At 38.0% G+C, this 26787-nt stretch overlaps 1 protein-coding gene across 14 annotated transcripts in view; it reads right to left on the reverse strand.

The window, feature by feature from the left end:
• KIAA0825 (KIAA0825 ortholog) overlaps positions 1 to 26787 on the reverse strand; it is a 419203-nt gene that overhangs the window by 153292 nt on the left and 239124 nt on the right. For 13 of the 14 annotated variants that reach the window (XM_073344491.1, XM_073344493.1, XM_073344486.1 and 10 more), the window contains one exon: positions 24663 to 24757. In XM_073344491.1, the coding sequence (XP_073200592.1) occupies positions 24663 to 24757 (95 nt within the window). Of the gene's footprint in view, positions 1 to 24030; positions 24101 to 24662; positions 24758 to 26787 lie in introns of all 14 variants that reach the window. The other variant, XR_012158966.1, reaches the window with a different exon arrangement.

The following is a 26787-nucleotide window of genomic DNA, read 5'->3' on the forward strand; positions in this document are numbered from 1 at the left end:
AAATTTGATCCATAAACTAAGTGATATACTTATGTTAATTCACCTTTTAAAAGATATTATGTGTTGCTCCGTTTTTTTGACAGGGCTCCCATTCATACTGTAGACATGTTGAAAAACAGTATATTTTCTCTCAATAAGGAAAATCACTTTATCCACTATCATTCTCATTCTGTCTCAATAAAAAATCAATCATCAAATGCTTGTTTCCAAGTTCTACTTGTTAAACTGCCAATTTATGCATACTGTTCAACTCAGTTGAAATTCATTCAACAGTACTTCTCTCATTTACACACACACACGCGTGCACTTTGGGGAGGGAATAGGGAAAACAAAACTTTTTATGTGCATAATTCAACATTTAATTCAACAACTGGAGGTTTGTGATCAGATGAAGTTCAGAACCATCATTTTTAAAGGAAAAGCAAAACACATTTTTATGCAGTTTCCAAGTACTAACGTTCTGACTGATCCCACTGACTAAGGCAATTTCATCGGTTGTCTAAGTGGTAGTAATGTCAATGTCAGATATGTGGTTATCTTTTCATCTTGGACTATTCTCGAATGTAAAAATCAAATGTTTGAAGGACATTTCGCTGACCTGTTATGGCCTCTGCAACTCTCTAACACAATACTAGTATTCCTTATATAAGTGCCATATTTTGGATAAAAAACATTTAATCAATGATGGCTTTGCGACATCTGGCGGTGCCTATGATATATAAAAATTAGTTTTGTTTTTTTACAAACCTATCAGTACTTGAAATTCCAGTCCAAAAGGCTTTGATACCCCCTAGCGGGGGCACAAAAGCAATCTGGTCTGTAAAAATACAACGTGGACTACCATGAATCCATACACTGCAAAAGGTCACAAATCCTGAGATGTAGTGACATCATGACAATAAGACACTTTCTAGGCAGAAGCTGACTCATTTTGAATATAAAAAGAACCCTGATCAAATGCTCCCACACATTTAAAACTGGAGAGAAAAGGAAGTATGCAAAGCACTCAATGCAGATGCTTAACTCTGGAATTGAAGCATACGTTCAGTTTTTACAATTAAAGGACACTACCGAGATGCTCAACAAGTCTATTCCAAATGATCTAAAAGCCCCATTTTTATGTTACTAGTAGATGCTGAGCAAATGTTAATAAGGAAAAAGAAAGTAGCTGATTCACAGGGTGTATACTTCTATGCACTCACCAGCTCTTTTTTAAATGATTAATTCTGCTGTCCTGGAGCTTGTCCTACATGCTGCAGTCTTATTATTTATGATTTTAGTAAACCATGGAACTTGAACAATATTTTATGCAGATGGAAAATGGTCTGTATCTTTGCCTTTTTGTTCCTTTTCTAGAGTCATTTCACAATCCAGAAGGAAAAACACATTTCCATCCTTTCATAACATTAGCCACAGGGATATTTGGTGTTGACATTGAGGAAACCATGACTTTGCTAATTCTTATCCTACCAGGAGAAAATAGCATGCAGTATAAAGTTGGTTTTCCATTTATTCTATAAAATTCTGAAGAAGTAGATGACATAAGGGCAATAAGTTCAAACCTAAAATGGACTCTTGCTGATTTAATGTTTTCACACTGCTTTTTAAATTTTCAATACAATATTTACTTTGGATGAAAACAAAGCAATTTAGAAAATGTTCCCCTGTGGATGAAATATCATTTTTTGATTCTGGCTGTAATGTTCAATGTTCAGCACTTTATATCTTTATTATTCAGAAACTGATAATATATAGTTCCTGGAATGGCTGTTTGTCTTTCTGTATTGCAACAGGACTGAAGTAGATGTAACAAATTCAAGAACAATTTTAGTAACTCAGAACTGAAACAATTTGACAAAATCCACAAATACCATATCAAAATTGCCACTGAAAATAATAAAATCTAATATATGTTCATTTTAAAACATAATATTTATGAGTTTTAAAACAAGCTTCCAGAAGCTCAAGTCTGAGAATGATTATGATAGTGGTAAAAGGTTGCTTAGTATTTTGATAGGTTGAAGATCTTAGCAAGTTATGTTTCATACCTTTAAAATCTGATAATATAAAAAACATTTTAATGTACTAAGTACTGCACAGTATATACTAAAAAGACATTCTAAACTACAGACGCCAGTGAAGTTTCATACCATGATGATAACTCCTAAGTCAATTAGTCAGCAATAAATTTTGCATTCTCAGAAAAAAACTTGCATTATCATAATTCTTATAAGGATTTCTTCTCAGGCCCTAATCCTGTAAACACTATGTGCATGTTTAACATTACATATCCAAAACATTCCATTGAAGTCAATGGGACTACTCATATACATTACATTAAATATGTGAGCAAGCATCTGCAGGATCAGGGGCTTAGTCTGAAGTAAAAAAATTAATCACTCAGTATTAATTGTACTAGTATACAAAATTTCTGCATGCCATAGCAGGTAACAGTATACAAGGAGAGTACCAAATTAGAGAAAATTCAACAGTGAAATCAAGACATAATAGAAGTAATGTCAAAAAAGCTTCTAGAGAAGGGATGGACTCCACCTTAATGAAAGTGAACAAGATGATGGCACATAAAATTAATAAGGTTTCTGGGAGTGTTTAAAGCTTATGCTGGGGGAAAAGATAGGTGCTAAAGAGCACGCAAATCGGACAGAGACGGCTGTTAAAAATGTCTGTAGTAGAAAGATATCTTTGTATCCTTTAAAGCATAGGACACAAAATACAACTAAAATGGACCAGTGACAGGTAAAGATCAGAGAGGAAATTTCTGTGAAATCAGCAATGTGGGATTAGGGAGTTAAATAAAAACAAGCACCTAGTCAAAAACAAAAAAAAAATCAATGTCCATATAGGAATGTGAAAAGCTTAAAAGCCTAAAGAGATTAACTAGAGTGACTAGTAATGGTAAAGGACCTTGATATATAAGGCATTACAGAAACACAATGGAATGACAACAGTTGAATGGATACTGTAACACTTGGCTATAAACTATACAGGCAGGACAAGTTATGCCAAAGAGATGTAGTCCTATATTTAACAGATTTCATGGAATCCAGTGAGATAAAAATTCTCAGTGGAGAGGATCACACAGTTGATTCTGTATGGATACACATTCCATGCTGTAAGAACACAAATATGCTAGTAGGGCTAAACTACTGGCCTTCAGATCAAGAAGATGATTTTAATTGCACAAGTGAGATCAGAGAGACAGAAAAGTTTAACAAAATGATAATTAGGGAGGATTTCATGGCACAATGGGAAAAAGTTTAAAGAAGCAGTTTCTCAACACCGTAAATTACTGCTTCTTGAAACAGTTAATTTTAGAGAACACAAGAGGAGAGGCTAATACAGTGGTTCCCAAACTTGATTCGTGGCTCGTTCAGGGTAAGCCCCTGGCAGGCCACGAGACACTTTGTTTCCCTGAGCGTCTGCAGGTACAGCCGCTCGCAGCTCCCATTGGCCGGAAATGGCAAACTGCGCCCTCTGGGAGCTGTAAGAGGCCATACCTGCTCTAGGTAAACAAAGCATCTCACTGCCCGCCGGGGGCTTACCCTGAACGAGCCATGAACCAAGTCTGGGAACTACTGGGATAATATCAACTCACACTTAAGTAGGAGTTGGTTTAAGAAATAATATTAGCTGAGACGCTAAGTAACAGGGACCACAATATATTTTGGATAGATTCATCGACTCATAGACTTTAAGGGCAGAAGGGACCATCATGATCAATTAGTCTGACCTCCTGCACATTTCAGGCCACAGAACTTCACCCACCCACTTCTGTAATAGGCCCATAACCTATTGAGTTAATGAAGAAAGAAAAGGAGTACTTGTGGCACCTTAGAGAAAATTGTTTAGTCTCTAAGGTGCCACAAGTACTCCTTTTCTTTTTACGAATACAGACTAACACGGCTGTTACTCTGAAACCTGAGTTAATGAAGTCCTCAAATCTTGATTTAAAGACTTAAAGTTACAGAGAATCCATGACTTACTCTAGTTGAAACCAGCAAGTGATCCATTTTCCACGCTGCAGAGGAAGGCGAAAACCCTCAGGCTCTCCCAAACCAAAAATTGGTGATCAGTTACACTATGAGAACATGGGCAAGACCTATCAGCCAGACACTTGGGAAAGAATTCTCTAATAGCAGTTGTGGGTGGGCCATTGCAGGCAATCTCATCATACCATCTCCTCCATAAATTTATCAAGCTCAATCTTGAAATAAGTTAGATTTTTTTATCCCCACTCCTCCCTTTGGAAGGCTATTCCAGAAATACACTCTTCTGATGGTTAGAAATCTTAATCTAATTTCAAACCTACATTTATTGATGACCAGTCCCGTCCCTTCCATACTTCTGTCTGCGTGACTGCATCTCCTGTCTGGGCCGGAGGACAGGGCTGGAGGGCAGGGCTTGGGGTGGTACAGCTGTGCCAGAGGAGCTGCCGGCACAGGGCACTGGCTCCTGGGAGCGGTGGTCCCACATTCTGCTCCTTTGGCCACCACAGTTCCCAGGAGAGCTCTGCGGTTCAGCAGATACAGATTTCTATCCGCGGATATAAATTTGTATCTGCGCAGGGCTCTACTCAACAGTGCCTTGTACAATGGTAACAATAATCTTTACTGGAAATACCTTGCCTGATGCATCCTAGGATTGCATTAGCTTTTTCACAACCACAACCATTTGTAGTTTATAGTTACGACCCTACCAAAATCATGGTCCACTTTGGTCAATTTCATGGAAAAAGGATTTTAAAAATTGCAAGTTTCTTTATTTCAGCTATTTAAATCTGAAATTTCGCAGTGTTATAATTGTAGGGATCTTGACCCAAGAAGGAGTTGTGGGGTAGTCGCATGGTTATTGTGGGGTGGGGGTTGCGGTACTGCTATCCTTACTTCTGCACTGCTGCTGGTGGTGACTATGTCCTCAGAGCTGGGCAGATAGTGGCAACTGGCTGGAAGCCAGCTCTGAAGGTAGAGCCGCTACCAGGATCAGCACAGAGGTAGGATGGCATGGTGTGGTATTGCCACCCTTACTTCTGCACTGCTGCCTGCAGAGCTGAGCCCTCAGTCAGCAGCCACTACTCTCCAGCCATCCAGCTCTGAAGGCAGCGCAGAAGTAGGGTTGCAGTATTGCCAGTTGTAGGGTTGCAGTATTGCCAGTATTCTTGTTGTTAATCCCTAAGTGCATGATCCAGTTTTCCAGACTGTACAAATCTTCTTGTATGATATTCTGGTTCTCCACCATATTGGCAATACCTCCCAACTTTTTGTCATTCACAAACTTTATTACCACACTCCCACTTCTTGTGCCACGGTTAATAGTGAAAATGTTAAATAAGACTGGTCCCAAGATGGATCCTTGAGGAATTCTACGAGTAACCTCCCTCTAACCTGGCAACTCACATTTCAGCATGATGTGTTGTAGTCTCCTTACACATCTTTCAATTCTCATATTAATTCTCATCTTCTCCAATTTAACTAATTATTTCCCATGTGGAACTGTATTAAATGCTTTACTGAAATCCAGGTAGATTAGTTCAACTTCATTTCTTATAAAATCAATTATCTTTTATCAGAAAGCGATCGGACTGGTCTGGCACAATCTACCTTTTGTAAAACCATGTTGTATTTTATCCCAATTACCATTTATTTCTGTGTCTTTAACTATTCTCTCCCTCAAAATTTGTTCTAAGGACTTGCAAACAATTGAGATCAAACAAACAGGACTGTAGTTTCCCAGATCACTCTTTCCCCCCTTTCTTAAAGATACTATATTTGCAATTCTTCAGTCATAGGGCACAATGAGTTTACGGATTCATTAAAAATCCTTCCTATAGGGCTTGCAATTTCATGTGCCACTTCCTTGAATATTCTTGGATGGAGATTATCTGGGCCCTCTGATTTGGTCGCAGTAAGCTGTTTAAGTTGGGCTTCCACCTTGGATGTGGTAATTTCTTCTTGTGTATTTCTCCTTGTTGCCATTAGCCACCCTGCCACTGCCCCCAAGCTCCACATTATCCTTATTAAAAACATTCAACATTCTATGGAAGGAAAAGTACCAAAAACTAGCACAGTGACATTAAAACTAAGACAAGGAGATTTCAGTAAAATGAGGCAGTTGGTCAAAAAGTCCCTCAAGTCAAAAATAAGAAAAATAAAATGATCAGAATTGGCATGAATGCTATTTAAGGAAACAATAACAAAGTCTCAAAAGAAATGCACAAAGTTTAAAAAAGGGGGGGCTGGGATACCAGGCAGTTAAGAAATAAACAATTATGGCTAAATGACAAGAGTCAGGACTTTATTTGAGCCAAAAAGAGATCACTGAAAATTTGAAAATCTAACCCTATATCTAAAACCATGAGAAGGAAGGAAGGTTGTGGAAAAATATGTGGGTCTGCTGGATCACGAGGGTTAAAAGAGAGCAGCTTGCAGAAAATAAGCCATTGCTGAGAAGCTATGTAATTTCTTTGCTTTAGTCATCACCACATTGGACCATGGGGAGATATCTACCCTGGACCTGTTCTTTTCTGGTACAGGGAAGGAAAACCAGAATGAATAGAGACATGAAAGAAACTCTCATTTGAAAAGAGATTGAAAAGATTGGGATTGTTTACATTAGAAAGGAGACGAATGAGAGGGGACACAATAAAAGTATACAAAATAATAAAGAGAACAGAGATGAAAGATAGCTTCCTTTCTTCCTGTCTTGTAATAAAAGAACAAGGGGACATTAAATGAAATTTAAAGGCGGCAAATTAAAATATGATAAAAGGAAATACTTTTACACACAGTTCTCAATTAGACTGGAGTTCACTACCACAGACTGATAATAGTTAATGCTTAAAAAAATAACAGAGAGAGTTTTGGACAGGATACTAAACCTTAAGTTTCAGGGTGTAAGCAAATCTCTGACAATTGTGGTTTAGCACTAGACTTTAATGAGGAGGGTGGGGGTTATTCCATATCTTCTGCTAAGGGATTTCTTGCAACTTCATCTGAAGCATCTGGTCCTGGCCATTGTTATAGATGGGATATTCGGAGCTTGGACTGGATCTCAACTCTGATCCAGTATGGCAATTCCTATATTTTCTATGGAAAAGTCTGACTGAATCTCTCTCTCCAGAAGAAGGAAATATAGGACTATAATGTACCCTCTATTACTCTGCACAATTCTCATGAATATCAATGGAAGAGTTGCAATTGTGGATTTCAAGGGCAAGTATCTAAAACTAAATATCTCACCCAACAATGCTTATTACAAGTATTACAGCAGTCATTCTAGCTGTACCACTTTTAACTGCTTAGGAGCAGAGCTCTCAGATGTATAGGCCAACCACTTAATGATGATAGTAAGCTAGTTAGTTCCTGATGTCTCCAACAACTCTTCTATTTGCCAGATGACTTTGAGTCAAATCTCTTAAAAGGACAGAAGTAGCAGAGTTAATTTATGCTCTTATCTAGATATGTTTCCAGATAGCTATAAGAAAGAATCCTGTTCCACCAACATATCGCTCCCTGGATGGTTTGGTAGGGTATTGTTTGTCCTCCATCATAGACTGAGATGCCCTTAAGTGCCCTCATCACAGGCTTTGTTTTCACAGGTCACCCTGGTTTATGGATTATTTGTTCCAAAAAATGCAAGAAGGAAAATTGCTAGAGTGCCAGTGGCAAAATCTCATTCTGAGACTGATTGGTTATAGCATAAAGTTTTATTAAACTCTTATGTTGTAGCTGTGCGGAATGCAAAAAAAAGTTATCTTCCTCTACCATAGCATTCAGAAAATCTTGGACAGCAGACTTGTTTTGGGTGGTAAATAGTCCACTAAATCCAGATGGTCTCAGCTTTGTAGCTGAGTTGGGTCCCTCCCATTGTGAAGAAATTGCTTGTTGTTTTATGAACAAGATTGATAAGATTAAGGATGGGCTGTCTGCTTACCTCTAGGGTCTTGAACCTCATCTTCTCTGCTAGATTTTCAGCCACTGAGGTAATCGAGGTGTTGTCAGAAGTTCATCTCACAACCTGCGCTTTGTAACCATGATCTTTCTGGCTGCTGTAGCCAGTGGTGAAACACAGGATACTTTGCCTGTGGAGATTGTTGATGCCTCTCAGAGAGGATAGGCTGCCTATTGCTTTGAAGGACATAGTGTAGGCTTTGCTCAGGAAGTCATTATTTGACACTGACCATATAGCTAATTATCAACCAGCATCACATCTTCCCTTCTTGGGCAAGATTGTGGAGAAAGTTGTAATGAGACAACTCTAAAAGTTGCCTTTGATTTCCCTGACTGTTATGAATCTGGGTAGAGATGCCTTTGATTTCCCTGACTGTAATGAATCTGGGTATAGATCTGGCTTTAACACAGATGATGTGGGTCAATGATCCCCTCCTGATGAAGATCATGTGTCCATGCAGGTATATTATTAGCTCTATCAGCTATGTTCGAGACCATTGATCAGAAGTGTTATTGACTTGTCTGTGGATCTTGGTGGAAGTGCTATATCTTAAAACCATTCTGCTGGTGCAGAATGCAGCACCTCAGTTACTGAGCAGGGCATCTCTCTGTGAGCACATGACACATGCTCCAGGATCTGCACTGGCTCTCTATTGGACTTTAAGGTATTGGTAAAATGGAGATCATAATACTTCCCTGCATCAGGGGGTGTTGTGAGGATAAATACATTAAAGATTTTGAGATTATGGTAATGGGAGTCTCAAGCGCAACTGCGACTGCCACCTGCTACAACGACTATCTATTTATTAGTTTTAATGAGGCCATTAAGTCTTTTTCACATCAGACTGTCATGTCTTCCTTAGGATGTACCCAATATCTTAGGTTAATATTTTTGCATTATCTAGGTATAATTTGTTAAGGCTGGAGTTTTAACTCTGTTTACTTTACTTTACTGGGTATTAGTTAATCACTGAAGTAGTACATTTATGGCAGACTACACAGGGATTTACACATGAGTCCTATTAACATACATGGCAGCTGAGTGGTTAAATCCTCATGTGAAACTCTAAAAATTTACCTCCCAATGTATTTGACTGTGTTTTTGTGGTTTAATATTTTATTTTTTATTAGTCAAAGAAACAAGAAGAAAATGCATATTATGAAAATATACAAAGTTTGGTATGATATTCCACAATGTCCTTCTAACTTCCTATATGGTCTATCTTGTGAATATGTAAGATACATGCCTGGTGTATATATTTTCAAATGTTTATTTACCTAAAGTGTTGTAATATGTCCTTCAAAATAATATACTCCTTTATTATATTAATCCCAGAGTTTTATTTTTAAAACCACAAAAGCATCTAAAAATTATTTTACCTGATACACTTTTTGGAGACCAAGGAGTGTGTGGTATAAACACATATTTAGGGATACTGAATACTGTACTGTATTTTGGATGTTTGTGCATAACTTGCATTAGCCTTAAGGGTGCTAATGAGGGATGAGGGATAATAGGAATTATGTTTTGAGGGAAGAACAAAGCCCTGGGAGAAATTTTTAAAAAATATTATTTATTTGACGGACAGTAATACCTCCTTAAGAACCACAAAGCCCTATTGGGTAAATCTCCATCTAGATTGCTACCTTTCTTCAACGGCTCTTCTGTGGATCTTAGACACATTTCTCTCTCTCTCTCTCTCTGAGGTAAATTGTTTAATAGTATGAAAAATTAGACAGACAGATCCCCTTATTTTCAATAACAATTGTGTATATTGGTTTTACAATCTACCTGTTCCAGTCTGGGGTAAACTTTTATGGCCAAATTACAAACTCTTGTAAATATGGACTCATAACAATATACTTTCAGGGGAGTATTACTAAAAAAATACCACAACAATCTCTGAACAGCTCACACAGATCACTTAAGTGCAATCATTCATAAAAGCCAGAGAAGTTTTGCAAGAAAGAAAACCTTTAAAATCTTATTTATTAGGTCACTTTCCAATGTTACTGATCCTGATCAGATTTAATGGCCTATTTAAACACAGCATTCTTAAATATCCTTAAGTCTCCAACCAACAAGCACATGACTTTTTTAGGCTTCTCTAAGCAACATTATGCAGGCTGACCTTGACATTAAAATTAAATAACCAACATCTCTCTGCTGCCAGTTTGATGTATAATCTCAAGGTACGTTCTTATACTTCAACAGGTGCTGAAGCTCAGTCACTATATAAAAGCTACATTAAAATAACTTTGCTCTCAAATGATTATGGTTAGCACAGCAAAATCATATATTTTTAATATTCACAGTTCACTGTTGTTAAATCTTATCTGCTGTTAATGTAGCTGTGAAGCTCATAGCCTAGGAACTGGAAGATGCCAAAAAAAAACCCAGTTCCTCTGAATGATTAGGTTACTAAAACTATTTATGTGTTCCTGTTTATAATGAAAGATAATACATTATTACTCCACATTATGTGGAAAAATTCATGGTAGCTCCAATTAACTGATTTTAAATCACTCTAGGAAGCAGGTGGGCCTGTACTCTCCTTACTTGTAGTGCCAAATGTAAACATTAAAATGCGTCTGGATGGAGTTGAATTGTATTGAACTGCAGGGAAAAAAAAAAAAGCTGTTCCAAGAAATTCTGTCTTCTAGTCTATTTGCAATTGCAGAATAGAAAATACAGGATAAAGTCTAACATGTGCAGATTAAGTATACTAAGAGCATAGTCCTCAGGTCTTTATTCAGGGAAAATTCCACTGAATTGGGCCCTACATGTGAAGTAATGACTAACTTGAAAAAGGAAGCCACATGGCAACTGAGTTTGTCCCTCTTTTTTTCTGTTATTTTTTGGAACACTATTAACAGTAATTCAGTTTGTCAGAATCCTTCCTCTTCTCCCATTATGAGAAAGATTCCAGACAATCAATCAGAGTCAGAACACAAACCATCAAGAAGGAAGCAAAAACTAATGAAAGACAGAATCAGATTCCACACATTCCATGCCAAGTTTTAAAGCTTTCAACTCCCAAAACAACTGGGAAACTTCATAATACAATTGTAGGTTCAGGGATGCAGAATGGCAGATGAAGATGGACTCTGAAAAACTGATTTACTGGTGACTAATTTTCCCTTGTGGTCTGACCCACTTCCCTCCATCCTGTGGAAGATTCCAGACAAACTGCAGATGTAGAATGTAGACCCACAAAAGCAGGTAGACTTATTGAAGAGATGGCTTCAAAAAAATTTGGAGCTAAATTTGCCTTGGTTATCTATACCCACCTAGTATAGGGTAATGAAAGTGTAAGACAAGGTTCCACTAGCCCACTTGGAGAGATGAAAATAAGCCATGTGTGAAGTTCCCCTTCATTGGCAGGGATGGAGTCTTACCTATCTGTTTGTAAGTATGAGAATGTTTTACAGACTTGGGAGCACAGAAGACTGGTCCTATTAAGGGTTAAAGATTGGAGCCCAAAGTCTATCAGACCCACCAGAAGGCTGAAACAGCTGAAACCTGAACTCAGAGAATTTCAAGCCATTGTTGAATGTGATTTTTTTAAAAAATGTTTTGCAGGGACAAGTTAGTAGAAAAGTCCATCCAGATCTTCATTGATACCAATCATCTGGTTCTCCACACAAATGCAAATTCCCTTAGTTCACTTCCAAACTCTACCACATACCTCACATGTGATCCTGTGAGACTCTCCAAATCTTCTGGGGAATAAAGACATATTGCTCAGCTCAGAGACTCACCAAACAAATCCACCCAACATTCTCACTGCAAAAACTCCATGCTAAGAATGGCCAGCAACCCCGCCATTACATTTCAAGATGTTCTGGCTAGGAAGCTAGTACAGATATAAGTTCTGTGTCAATGAAATGATTTTATATCTTCCTTGCAGGATCAGAACCTTATGATCATATTCTCCCTGACAAGCTGCCAATGAAAAAGGAAGCCCAAATGTAAGTGTGACAAGGGAGTGTGTTCTTTCTGAGGATGGGCAGCAGGCAGTTGGCAGGCACTGAAAGGGCATTTGAGAGGGAGTTAAGGGGACCACAGATGTCTCCACAGTACTCCAGTAATAGAAAGCAAATGGACAATTTAACAGTACCTTAAGATGCACCAGGGAACTTTTAATTTGTACCAGCAGGGTCTACATGAACCAGGTAGTGCGCAACACATTAGTGTTCTTTAGAAATCTCACCCCTGAAGTACACATTGCTGCTCTGTGTAGGCAAGCCCTACAAGAAGATCACTGTGGCAGTCAAGGAGAGAGTGAAAGAGAAAAGGATATGAAAGAAAACCTGAACATCTAACTCAGGGAAGCAGAAAAGGGAGAGTTTTGCCTCTCTAACTATACTTATATAGTTAAAGTGGCAACACTTCCAATGCCACTAAATGTAGCCTCAGTTACCCCAGTATAAAAATGTTTATACCAGTAGAACATATTCTGGTTCAGGAAGGAATAAGCTATACTGGTCTAAGTCACCTTACACTGGTACAACTGTGTCCACACTAGGCATTTGCTGGTATAACAATTTCAGTAAAAAAAACAACCCCAACCCAATATCACTAACTGAAGTGGTTACACTGGTAAAACTTTTAAGTGAGGACCAGGCCTGTAAAATGTATGGAACTGTTGTGGTGGTTGGGATAGAACACGGCAAAGAACAGCCCTTGTTATGGATCGATATAAAGGCACATGCAACAGACTGGCTTGATTTCTGCATCTAGGGGTCACAGCTCTTGGTCACTGGGGCACTGAGGCATTTTTTATGCTGAAATTCTAAAAACCTAGTATGAAAATTTCTTACACAACTGCCATTTTATCTACTATAATAAATTTCACGTTGGTTGTCTTTAAATTTCTTACCTTAAGACTAGCAAATACATGAAATGCTATTTTTAAGGAATGAAGAGACAATAAAACCATACGAAACAACAAGTGGTGTAATGTTTAAAACAGCTATTTATAAAAGAGGGAGTAATGAAAGAGAAAATTTATTTTTAAGCGGTGTCACTATTTAACATTTTGAAAGATTTCTTTTGTACTGGGAGAAACAATAAGAAAGTCTTTGATTTTTATGTACCACTTACAGAGGTTTGACTGTATATCATACAAATGCTTTAAATTTTATCCAAATCTACAGTTAAATTACTAATGTAATTTTTACTCATGTAATTTTTATCCAAAACTACAGTTAAATTACTCATGTAATGAATTCAGGAGAAATCATACCTTTTTATTGTTAATTTAATTAACACGTTTGTGGTAAGAGTTTGGCTGTATTTAAATGCAGTTCTCAAAGTCTTCACTACTACAATTAAAGGGATCATTTCCATATTATCCTAGAGGGTAGTTTTTTGAGGGATTTATAATTTCTGAATTAAAGCAATAACAAAAGTAATAACCAAAATATGGGCAAAAATGGCTATCAAACTTATTTCAAGGTATACTTCTCTGTGATCCCAATGGCAAAATATATTAATAAAATATATCGCTATTAACATAAAAATAAATCAATTGCATGCTCTTTCTGAAAAAGTGATATGATGTGACAGCTGTATATCCCTTAAAAATCATTGTCAATAGGACACAGTTGCATTGGGGTGAGTAATATAAGGGTGCTAGAGCTGGAGTGGAACATAGCCTCACAAACAAGTATATTCAAATTTCTGATTTAGGAGCTTTGTAAAGTCACAGTAGATAACACTGATGATATGATAGATTGCTAACTATTATACTAAGCAGTACATCAGTAAATACAGCAACATTACTTCCCCATCTTGTATGTATAGTTAGATTAGTACAGTGGGGCTGATTCACCATTGTGTTACTCCAATTTTACACCAATATTTCTCTATTGATTTAAATTGAGTTATAGTGTCAGAGATTGGTGATTCAGGCCCAGTAGGTGGGGAATTTGGGAAATAAATTAAATGATTTCTGGATGCTGAAGTTCAAAACTCAAGGATATGGAGGAAAGAGGGAGATCATACCTTTCTATGCAAAGAAATCCTACTTCCTGCAGAAAACAGGGATGAGGGGAGGGAGGCTCAACCCACTGCTGGGGCACTGCCTTCCCTTACCTTGGAGTATAAAGAGACCTTTTTGCTGGCTTGGAAATCCATATGGGGAAGGGCATGAGAATTAGGGAGACTGAGGAAAAAGTGGGTGGAGTGGTATGAAGCAGATGTACATCCTCTTTCTTAGGCGTCTCTCCCAGAGCCCAATTAAATTTACGGAAAGAAGATAATTCAGCCCAAGGAGGGGTTGCAAAAGGCCAGAGCTACTGGAGAGGCATAAGGCCTAGCCTTCCACTTATCCCAAAAGATCAAACCACACCCCCTAATGGTATGATGTAGGAAAATCTCAGAGTTTTCCTTCCTCTGAGCTACATCTGACAGGTTTTAGGAGAGGGTGAACCAGCCCCATATTTGGTCAAATAAGTAATCTCAGTTTATTGGTCTAATCTTAGATCCTGGTCCTCTCAATCTAATTTTATGGCATTCTGTTCACGCTGCAGCACTGCAACAAACCTGGAAGCCTCCTCTCCAGAGCAATTCAGTACCAGAACAGCAAGAGTTATGAAAGTTAGAAAAAAGGTATATTTCCCTTACTGTTTACATGAGAGAAAACTCTGCACTTCTGTTTTCACTCTAATCAGTATTTTCACTCTCATTTTATATATACTAAAAATTAAATAAATATAAGGTTAAGTAAACAAATAAATATAAGGTTAAAAAATGTATACAACTAACAACTAACTATCTAGGTTTCAGAGTAACAGCCGTGTTAGTCTGTATTCGCAAAAAGAAAAGGAGTACTTGTGGCACCTTAGAGACTAACCAATTTATTTGAGCATGAGCTTTCGTGAGCTACAGCTCACTTCATCGGATGCATATTGTGGAAACTGCAGAAGACATTATATACACAGAGACCATGAAACAATACCTCCTCCCACCCCACTCTCCTGCTGGTAATAGCTTATCTAAAGTGATCATCAAATTGGGCCATTTCCAGCACAAATCCAGGTTTTCTCACCCTCCGCCCCCCCCCCCCCCACAAACTCACTCTCCTGCTGGTAATAGCCCATCCAAAGTGACCACTCTCTTTAAAATGTGTATGATAATCAAGGTGGGCCATTTCCAGCACAAATCCAGGTTTTCTCACCCCCCCACCTCCCTCCAAAAACCACACACACAAACTCACTCTCCTGCTGGTAATAGCTTATCCAAAGTGACCACTCTCCTCACAATGTGTATGAAAATCAAGGTGGGCCATTTCCAGCACAAATACAGGTTTTCTCACCTCCCCCACCCTTTTTTTTTTTTCAAAAGAACACACACACACAAAAACTCACTCTCCAGCAGGAAAAAAAAAGGGGGGGGGGGTGGAGGGGGTGAGAAAACCTGGATTTGTGCTGGAAATGGCCCACCTTGATTTTCATACACATTGTGAGGAGAGTGGTCACTTTGGATAAGCTATTACCAGCAGGAGAGTGAGTTTGTGTGTGTGGTTTTTGGAGGGGGGTGGGGTGGGGGGTGAGAAAACCTGGATTTGTGCTGGAAATGGCCCACCTTGATTATCATACACATTTTAAAGAGAGTGGTCACTTTGGATGGGCTATTACCAGCAGGAGAGTGAGTTTGGGGGGGGGGGCGGAGGGTGAGAAAACCTGGATTTGTGCTGGAAATGGCCCAATTTGATGATCACTTTAGATAAGCTATTACCAGCAGGAGAGTGGGGTGGGAGGAGGTATTGTTTCATGGTCTCTGTGTATATAATGTCTTCTGCAGTTTCCACAGTATGCATCCGATGAAGTGAGCTGTAGCTCACGAAAGCTCATGCTCAAATAAATTGGTTAGTCTCTAAGGTGCCACAAGTACTCCTTTTCTTTTAACTAACTATCTAGTTGTTATTGCAATAACTACTGAGGAAAGTCCAAAAGGAAAACCATTTTAAATATCCTTTTTGCTTTCTATAACTGCTATTCTTTAGAAATCATGAATGCAACATACATTCATTATAAATAGCACTACAAGATTGTGTTTTTGAGCTAAAACTGAAAGAAAAAGTTCAAGAATGTTTGTAGATGTGTCTAGTTTGACAGTTTAGTGTGCTGGATGTGACTTTCACAGTCTGTTAGCAGATTGTAGGAAAGCCATCACACCTGTGACTTGCTCATTGATTAATGAGTCTTTCAAGTCATTGCTACCATCTGAAGAAGGGCCATGGCCTTTCCAAACTTCACTGGTTTATTCGTCTTCAACTGCAGTCCTACCAAGGTATCTTCCATCAAGAAAATCATACCTGGTTAAAGCTAATGAAAACCTCAATATGTCATTTTCTAGACAAGTCAAAAAGCATGTAAAACTAGACAAAAGATGTATTCAAGCAACATGAATGCAGTTTTGTCATAACCTGTCAGTCTAGAGACTAACATTAAAAAAGCTTTCCACAATGACATTTTTCATGGTGGCAATTCTGAATTCTCTCTTTACTATACAATACAGGACACACAACAGTTTCCTGCCCTATGCACAGACCAAGTTTGTTGTTTGATCCAGAAAGGAATTTGGCTTAGTCAAATTGGCGTTTTTGAGAACTTGCTGGTAATAGTGTGGGTTATCCATGGCAGGTTCAAAGGCCACCCAAATCAGTAGATCACAGCACCTGTTGACACAGTCTACCAACATGGGAATGGCATCCTTCTGTCCCTCAATCCTGCAGCATCTTACTTTCAAGTGTACCATGGTCTCAATCTTAGCCCCACTTAGCCCCAGTGTTAAATGATATGCCTATATGGAGATGATCATGTAAACTTTTCACTTAGTGAAATAGATCATGTAAGCTTTGCCACAGTAAGAAAGGTGAAAGATAGTTTTTTGGCTAAAGCACTGGACTGGAGTCAGAAGATCTAAGTTCTATTCTTGGCTCTGCCACAGACTCTCTCTTCAACTCTGGAAACAGCGCTTCAAGCTCTCTATGTCTCAAATTCTCTATTAATCTAGGATAATACTACTTCCCTTGCTACCTCTCAGGGGTGTTGAAAGTCTTAACTCATTAAAGTTTGAAAAAGAGTTTTGAGATCTTTGGGTGGAACATGTTATTAGTGCAATGAATTATTATGTATTATTAATTGCACATTGCTAAAACCCCTAAAAGCTCAAGAGGCAGAAGGAAGGAACAGTTTGGTGGGCAAGACTAAACTTCTAACTTGCTACTATGCCTGCCTCAGCTCTTTCTCCTTTCCCTCACAGACGCAGAATCATAAACCCCACAGTGCAGGTGGGTGGATAAGCAGCGGGTGGTAGTTGGAACAAGGACACAGTCAGTACCCTGCCTGCATTAGCACAAGCGCAGAGCTCTAATACATCCAACTCTACATCCAGGGAGTAGGGAAAATAGAATTTGCATTTTCAGCAACAAGAAAGATAAATGTGACCCTTTTCACTACAGAAGCAACATTGAGTAACAGGAGGGCCAGAGTTGAAAGAAAAGAGGATTATTGGTAGAGGAAAGACTGCATCTGTTAATAAGGAGATGAGACAACCCTCCAGGATTGACCTGGACTCTCCCAGAATTGGCACTGATCTCTTGGTGACTATTGAAAGCAATCCAGGAGATCTTAAGAGGATATTTTAAGAAAAAGACATTACGTCATGTTGCAGGAGGCCGGGGAGGGTGGGGGGGAATCTTCCAGAATAGCTTCAGTCAGAGTTGGCAACCCTAGACAGCCAAGTACTAGATGCAGGGTGTATTATGTAGTGGCATGAGGTGCTGAGTACAAAATTGAGTCAAAAGGCATATCAAGCAATCTCAACGTGGTTTCAATATGGAAAAAAGCAGGCCCTGCCATGAAGAAATGATAAGGGTAGCTATGCAAATTGTCAAGGAAACAGATGAGATGTAAAGCCTTACAATAGATACATAAATACATACATAATTAATATCAATACTAGTAATTCAAACTGATCTAGCATTTTTTCATTCAAAGATGTCAAAGCACCCAATTTATAAATGGGAAAAGTGAGGCAGAGTGAGCCAATGACAGAAAAAAGGACTCAACTCCTAGGCCTATACTCTAGCCACTAGACAAGGCAGTCTCCCCCTTCATGCTCTTCTTAAAGTAAGGTAGGTACAGCCAATACCTTTTTTTTTATTTTCCCATGAGCAGGTTTTATGCACTAGTGCTAGATGCAAATCAGAAAAAAAGCTTAATTCCAGGCGCTCTTCCTTTGATAGTAACAGTTACAATAGAACATATCCCAAGTATGCAAAGGCCCCATCATAAAAGACTTTTGACATTCTTCTTTCTAACAGAGTTGGACCAATATTAGAAGGTTAGATATGGGAAATCGTATTAGCTATAGCCAATCAGGGTCTGATAGCTTCCTCTTTTTCCAGTCTTCTTAAGGGGAAAATTGTTTTACATACCAATGAAGGGTTCTGCATGTCCTGCAATAATCAGAAAAATGCATGAACATTTACACAGAAGTAGAGCAGAGTTATGGGCTGAGTTGTGCCATAACTGTGGGCCTGTTACAGGGCTACAGATGATGGTACTAGTAGGGCACAAGCTTGTGACTTAGTTCCATTTCCATGAATATTCAACATGACAGTCTTAGGCACATGTAGAATTGATGAACTGAGTGGGCATGGGGTAAATCTCAGCTAAATGAGAGAGTTTTTAAGAAGAGATGCTGGGCATCAGACAGTATAACACATATACATTTAGAGCACGGTCAGCCATATCCACAACCATAATGGGCTTTCATATAAAGACCATTCACCAAGAGATTACCAGATATTTCATCCATATGTTATAGCCCAGGTCAAGAAACTTTATTACTGACAATTCATGCTGTTTAACTATTTAGTTCCACTCATATTGCTCTATGAAGGAGCTCACTGAGAAGTAGATAAATCTACTCCATTGGGCAAATAAGTTAGCAGGGCTCACAACTGACTGGACACACTGTGATTCATACGGCAAAGGAGCAAGAACACACAGTGATAATAGATAACACTGTTAGCTGGCAAATGGCATTTTGCCTATTTTGTCATCAAAATTGTTCATCTAAGGAAAAAGATCCAATATTTCTCAACCAAATAGGATTAATTAAAAAGGTTAAAATGGGGAATAGATAGAAATCTGCTTTTTTTCCTAGTGAGTACCAGATCTGTTTCCCAGGGTGTAGTTCTGAGAGCTCTAGTGTGGTGGACAAGTCCTGCATCATATTAGGGGATTAGGAATTTCTGTGGTTCTCAGGGGAAAACATGCACTACAATGTACAATTGTTCAGGCATATTGTATCTGTGTTGTAAATATGTGGAGATGGACATTCTCAACCTGCATTTCAAGTTCTTCTCAACAAATTTCCTTTTATACAGGAAAGGACTATTGGGATGCAATTAAGTAGTGATTGCTCACTATGCCAGGTAGATCTTATTTAGTTAAGGGAATTATATATCGTAAACTATGAATCTTGTACGGTGTTGGAGTCCTGAAGACTTGACACAAGCTATTTGATATCAGGGCTCACCCATTCACAGATGCATGGTGGGATGCCACAGAAAAGTCCAATTACTGGGGCCAAGGGATCCCAGTGATCAAGATGTAGGGATCCCAGTGATCAAGATGCAGGACAAAGCGCTTATTCCATAACTGTTTTGCACATGGTTAATAATTTTCTAGCTAGCTGCCTTTTACATCCTCTATGTCTTCTTTGTGGTATGCCAGCTGCAACTGGAATTTTTTTTTGAGGGGGAGTACTATGTTCGGTGTTATACAGTAGGGCGCATTAGAGGACCACAATGGTCCTTTCTGGCCTTGGAATCTATGAACTCCTTCTCCACTAGAGTTTCTTCTACAAAACCAAACTGTCAGGGACATGCCACTTTTTTTCCTGAGCTTGACATCTGTCACTTTTTCAGGATTCAAACATCTTTAGAGACATATCACATCTTGATGTGGACAAAAAAGTGCATTTAACAGCACAGCTCACCTCTCTGACCCACCTTTCAATTTCAGTACTAAATGAATATTTCAGCATGTTGGTAAATTGGATTTTAAAAGAGCATTTTCTGGATATATAGATGATCATCAACACAATAAACATTATTAATGAAAACATTTTCCACAAATAGTTCACCATATGGGTACCATTCACAACAGATGGTATCTGTGTATCCACTAGAATCTATGCAATTTTGCTCTGTAATAATTCAAAATTCTCGACTAGAAAAAACAATGATTTTATTCGAGTTACAGTGGACCTTAATAAATAGTTAAACATTTCATCAGATCACCTAACTCTTGATTGGGAAATAAATACTGCAACTTTTTCCAGCATCAGCTAGTATAAACAGAATAGGCATGTGGACAGTCCTTACCAAACCCAATCAAAATGTTTTCCCACTGGCCAAAGCCCTTAGGCTCTACTGTAGACTATCTCAGATTAGAATGCTCTCCCTGACCCCAGCATAGCAGTACACTATCTGGTATAGGCCCTAGGTACCCATAGGACAGTGTCACTGTGTGATAAGCCACTGACATGTCTTATTAGGTAACATTCCATCTTGATTTGGCTATGGCCCATTCTGGTATCCTAACTGGACCAGAGTTTGTGCAGGTTTTGCAGCACATACCACTGCAACTAAATTATTTGCCACAGGATATAATGAGCCCCTTGGACTTACTACGTAAACACACACACACGCACCTCTGCTCTACTTTCAAGAAGCCTACCAAGCAGTTGAAGATACCTATATAGAGAGGTCTGAACTCACATATGAGAGGTGGGCCTGAGCACGGTGAAACATCCAATGTCCTCCTGTGACAGTTACTTCCCGTCATGAGTCCTGCTTTTCTCATGACCATCTTGTTTTGTTAAGCATGGTCAGGTTGTTGACTCCCCTCCAAATTCATCTGAGTAGCACGATAGATCATACTAACATGAGACCTTCTGTGGTTGCTGCCTGCTGGCTAGCTACTGGTCAAACAAAATCTGAATGGAGATTACTTTTTATGAGTGCTTTAAAAAAGCAAATCCTTTCAATGGGGCCATGTTCTCAAGTACATAAAAGGTGGTTACAGGGAGGAGGGAGAAAAAATGTTCTTCTTAACCACTGAGGATAGGACAAGAAGCAATGGGCTTAAATTGCATCAAGGGCAGTTTTGGTTGGACATTAGGAAAACTTCCTGTCAGAGTGGTTTAGCACTGGAATAAATTGCCTAGGGAGGTTGTGGAATCTCCATCATTGGAGATTTTTAAGAGCAGGTTGGACAAATACCTGTCAGGGATGGTCTAGATAATACATAGTCCTGGAATTAGCGTAGGGGACTGGACTAGATGACCTCTTGAGGTCCCTTCCAGTCCAACAATTCTATATCACTATGTGTGCAAATGTACAGGATATACAGGCAAGTGTTCAAAAAGACAGTGGATTTATACATTATAAATCAACATACCTAATCGCTTAGCAATATAGCAGTAGATATTTTTGCTGTATGAAATTTGTAATTGTTCACAAGTTGAGAAATATATCAATATTAAATTATGATTAAAGGCTGTAGTTCTTCTAGTTTGAATATATATTTTGTGTAGTAAAGCCAGGGGATTCACTTTTGGAAAAGCAAACCTCTAAGAGCATATAAAAAAGTGTTGCATATTTATGTCATGTGAAAGGCAAAAAAAAAAAAAGGCAGTGGACATGTAGGATTTTTCTTATGCATGTGAAAATCATAGACATGTATTATAAATTAGTTTAATATTGTAAATCATTAATGAGAATACTTATTCAAACATAACACTTCAAATGTAACTGAAAACCATATTTTACCTCCCATTTCAACTACTCTCACAGCTAGAACTATGTAAAAATATACACATTGCATCTGAAATCAGCCATGGAAAGAACTGCTGTTTAACCACCTTTCCCCCCTATTGTTAAGAAAACTAGGTCAAAGTTTCTGGAAGGTCTGATCTGTTAATGGGTTAAACACAGATCTCTGCCCTTCTTACTTTAGTAGGTTGGTCTCTATGACCTTTTACATTATATGACCTTGAGTTAATGTAAAGCACTAACCAAGATATTTCTTTTAAACATTTTCTAAATATACTTTTATTTCAGGATTTACAGGACTAGGAGAGGCAGGATTCAAACACATAGGTGGAGCCAGCACTGAGTAGTTTGCGAAGATTCATGCCCCTTTTATACTGGAAGCCTTTTACCCTCCTCTAACTGCCAAATAATTAATGTGCCTACTACTTGCAGGCTCAGGGACAAAACTTGTCCCAATCTCACTCAGTCAGTAACTAGGTTGGGGAGGCATTTCCCTGGTAAATGAGTCCCATAAGCACTTTTTGCTTAGTTTTTCTACTGTAGGAGAATCAGTAGAGCGTACTTAGTAAACATAGTGTCAAATAGACAGCATTTAAGCTTAAAAAGGGAACTAGAACTAGACACACTGTGGACAGCTTGATGAAAACATGTATCCTCATTGTACAGCAGCAGCCAATAAGGGGAGAAAGATGTTAGAACATGTTAAATAAACTGATAGAAAATAATGCTGAAAATATTATAGGGGCTGTTTTATAAATTGATGGTATGGCCTCATTTTAAATAATGTGCTCAGTTTTGTTCACCTCATCTCGATAAGGATACAACAAAAACTGAATGAATCCAAAGAAGGACAATTAATGGAGAGACTTCCAAAATAGGAGAAACGATCAAGATTATGACAATTCAATTTAAAAAGGAGACAAACAATAGATGACATGACAGAGGTATATAAAATAATAGGTAGTGTAGAGAAGGTAAACCAGGTACTCCTCTTTATACTCATCACACAAATTACAAGTCAACAGGGGAGTTGTTGTGGCCTGAGAGAGCAGCTTCCATCTGTACGTCACACCAACCCTTCTCCACTGCCTTTGGCTCATGCTGATGACATCAGCAAACAGGGCAGTATAAGAGCCAGCCTCAGAGCTTAAGTTCCTGTTGTGGGTTGGAGTCATACCTTTTGTTTATAGACACACTGAGTAATTTGTATTTGTTTTAGAAAGAAAATACAAATTCCTTCATTTTAACTGAGGGCAGTTGTAAGCAGTAAGTAGGGAATGACATAGTGTGCATTCTTTGCTATTATAACATCTTTGTCAATTAATTTTGGTTTAACTAAAAAATTAATGTTTTGAAAATATTGGATCAAAGTGAGGGTCTCTAAATCAGTTCAGCTTCCTTTATATCAAAATCCTGTTATTTGTCTGCTGGGTCTCTTGAACCCAGTCTGTACCAATATACACATTTCCGCCCAATGGGTGGTACTTCTTTGGAGTTGCTTACCTGTGCCAGGATTTGCATTAATTGTCTCCCACTGATTTTAGTTCCCTGTGGAAGCTCAGTAACTCTCCCTGATGGAATGAGTATACTATCCCTAGCTCACAAATATACATATAACATTTATAGATGCACACGTTTATGAACAATCCCTTTGCCCATAGCATCTGGCACATCTCAATAAAATAATCTTTTCAAGTTTCAGAGCTTTCACATCCATCACACTACCAACATGTAACAAATCAATATGTTGCAGACAACAATTACTGAACAAATCACAGTTTCTGCAGAGCCTGGTCTAGAACTCTGGTCCCCTCACCTCCAAAAGTCACGGATGACCATCATTTCAGCTAAAGAATATCTCACTGGATGTCAGTAGTAGCAGGACCCTTTATCCTGTCCATAGGCTAGTAAATAAAGGGTAACTTCACACATACAAAATTAGTACATTACAGGAGAAACCCTATACATATTAGGAAGGAGCATTCATTGCTCCAAAGATATCAGCTTCCTTTCATACAAATAGAGGTCATAGGCACCTTAGAAATACCTTAAATATATAAGTAAGATGATTTACCATGCATACTTAAATTTGTCCTATACCAAGGACAAAATTACTATTTTTGTTATATCTGATATGGTAAGACACAAATACAGCATACAAATACTACCTGCAAAGGACGTACAGTATTTTACATGCATACCTATCAACAGTCTGTGAGCTGTAAGAATATCATTTGTTTTGCATTAAATATCCTTGCTGTTCATTAAGCACTGCAATTTTAAAAGACAAAAATGTCATTTTAAAGAGGAACTGTTAGTATCGTTAAGTAAAATTTGTGTTGCATTATTTTTAAACAATTTAAATTAATGTTTCTGTGCTATAGCTATTGTTTGCCATGACATCACTGAATTTAGGCCTTCATCGCTTATTTTAACAAGCATTCCCCCTGAGTTCTGTGCTACACAGCTGAAATTTATATGAGTATTATGGATTTGGAAAAGCAAAAATTTGCTCTTATTACTGTGTAAAGTACTGCTTGTGGACAAAGGCAAACAAATTCTGGAATCTTAATCACAAAAAACACAAGCTTTTACCTCTTGAGATAAAAATTATAAATTGTAAATTATACATTTATCACTAGACTTTCTCATCGCATTCCAAATACAGAAAAACTATCCTTTCAAACAATTGACATTTTAAAATTCTGTAGTTTAAAAATATATTTCCCAATTATTTTACAATTGGTGTCAAAATTAACTTTAATGTATAGTCCATTATAAAGTAAGACCAAAAATTGGAAAGTACAGACATTCTATATAAGAATCATATTACCTGTGTGCCAGCAGTGCCCTGAAGGTCATCTGATTCAGTCCCAAATAACTTGGCAGCAAGATTGACCAATCCCAGTTCCATTCAGTAATGGCTGACTGTTGAGGTATGGGAAGAAGCTATTGTTAGTTATTAATCAGAGTTAACATGATCAGTAAATTAAAGCTCCAGCTGTGATAGACTAACTAAGAAGGAGGGGGGTCTAGAACAAGGACTTAGACAGATGACATCAATCATGTCCATAGAAGAAGGTTTTTATTCCAATAAGACAGCAATTAATTTATAAATCCATTTGGGGATGTAGCCATTATTTATAAAAAGATAAATCAATTTTTTGAGTCGTTATTCTTCCAACTGTTAATGGCATTTTGCCCAGTCACTTTCTCTGAGAGCTTGACTCTATTTGAAAAGCAAAATAATTGGCAACTTTTTATGTATTGTAGCAATTTACATTTTCTACTGTCAGCAAAAAGTTTATCAAGAGAAAGAACTTGGTGTAGCTGGAATTCATGCTGTATCTTAATTAGTGCAAGATATTTTACTTGTCTATTGTTGTGTAAGGCAACACCAGATGGTTATTATAAATACCTATAAATATAAACATTATGAACTCAGGTAAATACCCTGTTGCTTATTTAATTAATAAAATCTACCCTACAATAACTGTATGCAGACAAATGATGTCATACAAGAATATCATGCTTACAAAGCAATACTTGTAGCTGTATAACATTAACATTATAAACTATAGTTCAGCCAATAAGGAATAGTGACCATAATACAATTAAGTTCAATATACTTGCGGGAGGGATCGCTCCCAAAATTAGTATGGTGAAAGTAAATTTGGCTAGGAGTTCAAAAAAAAAAAAAAAAGATGAGGAAGCCAGTCAAAAATGGGGAAATTAAAATCCTTATGACTCTGAATGTAGGCTACTTTCCCATACAATAATAAATAGTAACAGGAATTATGTAAACCCCTAAACAGAAAAAGAAGAGGGAAGGTAAATACCCATATATATGTATATTAATATATATGGCTAAATGGCAAGGTTCAAGAGATTATTTAAGCCAAACAAGTCTCCTGTAGAAAATGGAAATCCAGCCCAAATGAAGCCAATAGGAAGTAATGTAACATAAACTGAAGCAAGGAGAGTTTCCAACAAGATTTTCAGGGTTCCCTAGTCCCGCAGAACCTCTGGTGCTACTGGAGACAGTTGAATATACTCCAGGGTTCTCTTCAACCTAGATGCTTTAGTTCCCTCACTGTCTCTCCGCTTTTCTTTTACCCCCCTCCATCCTTCCTTCATGCACTCACACACAATAAAAGTCAGGGAGAGGGAAGGATAGAGAAAGGAAGAGCGGGAGAGAGGGGCAGGGAAAGTAAAAGAGAATAAGTGAGTAAATGGGGAAGAAAGTGGATGGTGGAAGTGAATGTCTGATTAAGAATGAATGAGGAGGAAAAAGTCTATCAAGAATGAGATGAGAGATGGAAGGAGTTAATGAAGAGGGAGGAAAGAGAGTTAAAGAGGGAGGGGATGGAAACAGGAAAGACAGTGCTCCAATGTTCTAACTGTAAACTCAAGTAGTCATTCATTCTACACACAGAATAAGAAAAAGAACATCGAAGATAAGTGAAATTAGAAGGGCTAAAAAGAGGGGATTTGACGAGCAAACAGAAAGAAAAAAAAACCAACCAAGAAACTTTGTAAATGTAATAGAAGGAGGAAGCCTGGGAGAGAACTGGTCAGTCTGGTTGTAAAGTAAAGGAGTAGTGAAGGAAGGTAAAATCACCTGAGATAAGCTAAATGATTTCTTTGAAGCAGCCTTCACAACAGATCCATTGAGGAGCTGCATGACCTGAGCCTTACTCTTATTAGGTAGCAAAAAAGAGGCACTGTTAGAGATTGAGATGTCAGGACAAAGTGATAAAATTCAGAGTAACAAGTTGCTACAACTAGATGGTAAACATCAGGAGTTCTGAAGAAATGTAAAAATAAAGTGGATGAATTGTGAACAGTAATTATGTGCTCTCTCTCAAATTAGCTACTAAACCAAAGGGCTGGAAGATAACAAATCCACATAATATTTAATTAAATTGCAATGGTTGATCCTGGGGTGTACAGAGCAG

This window comes from Lepidochelys kempii, chromosome 5 (genome assembly GCF_965140265.1).
Source record: "Lepidochelys kempii isolate rLepKem1 chromosome 5, rLepKem1.hap2, whole genome shotgun sequence".
NCBI lineage: Eukaryota > Metazoa > Chordata > Testudines > Cheloniidae > Lepidochelys > Lepidochelys kempii.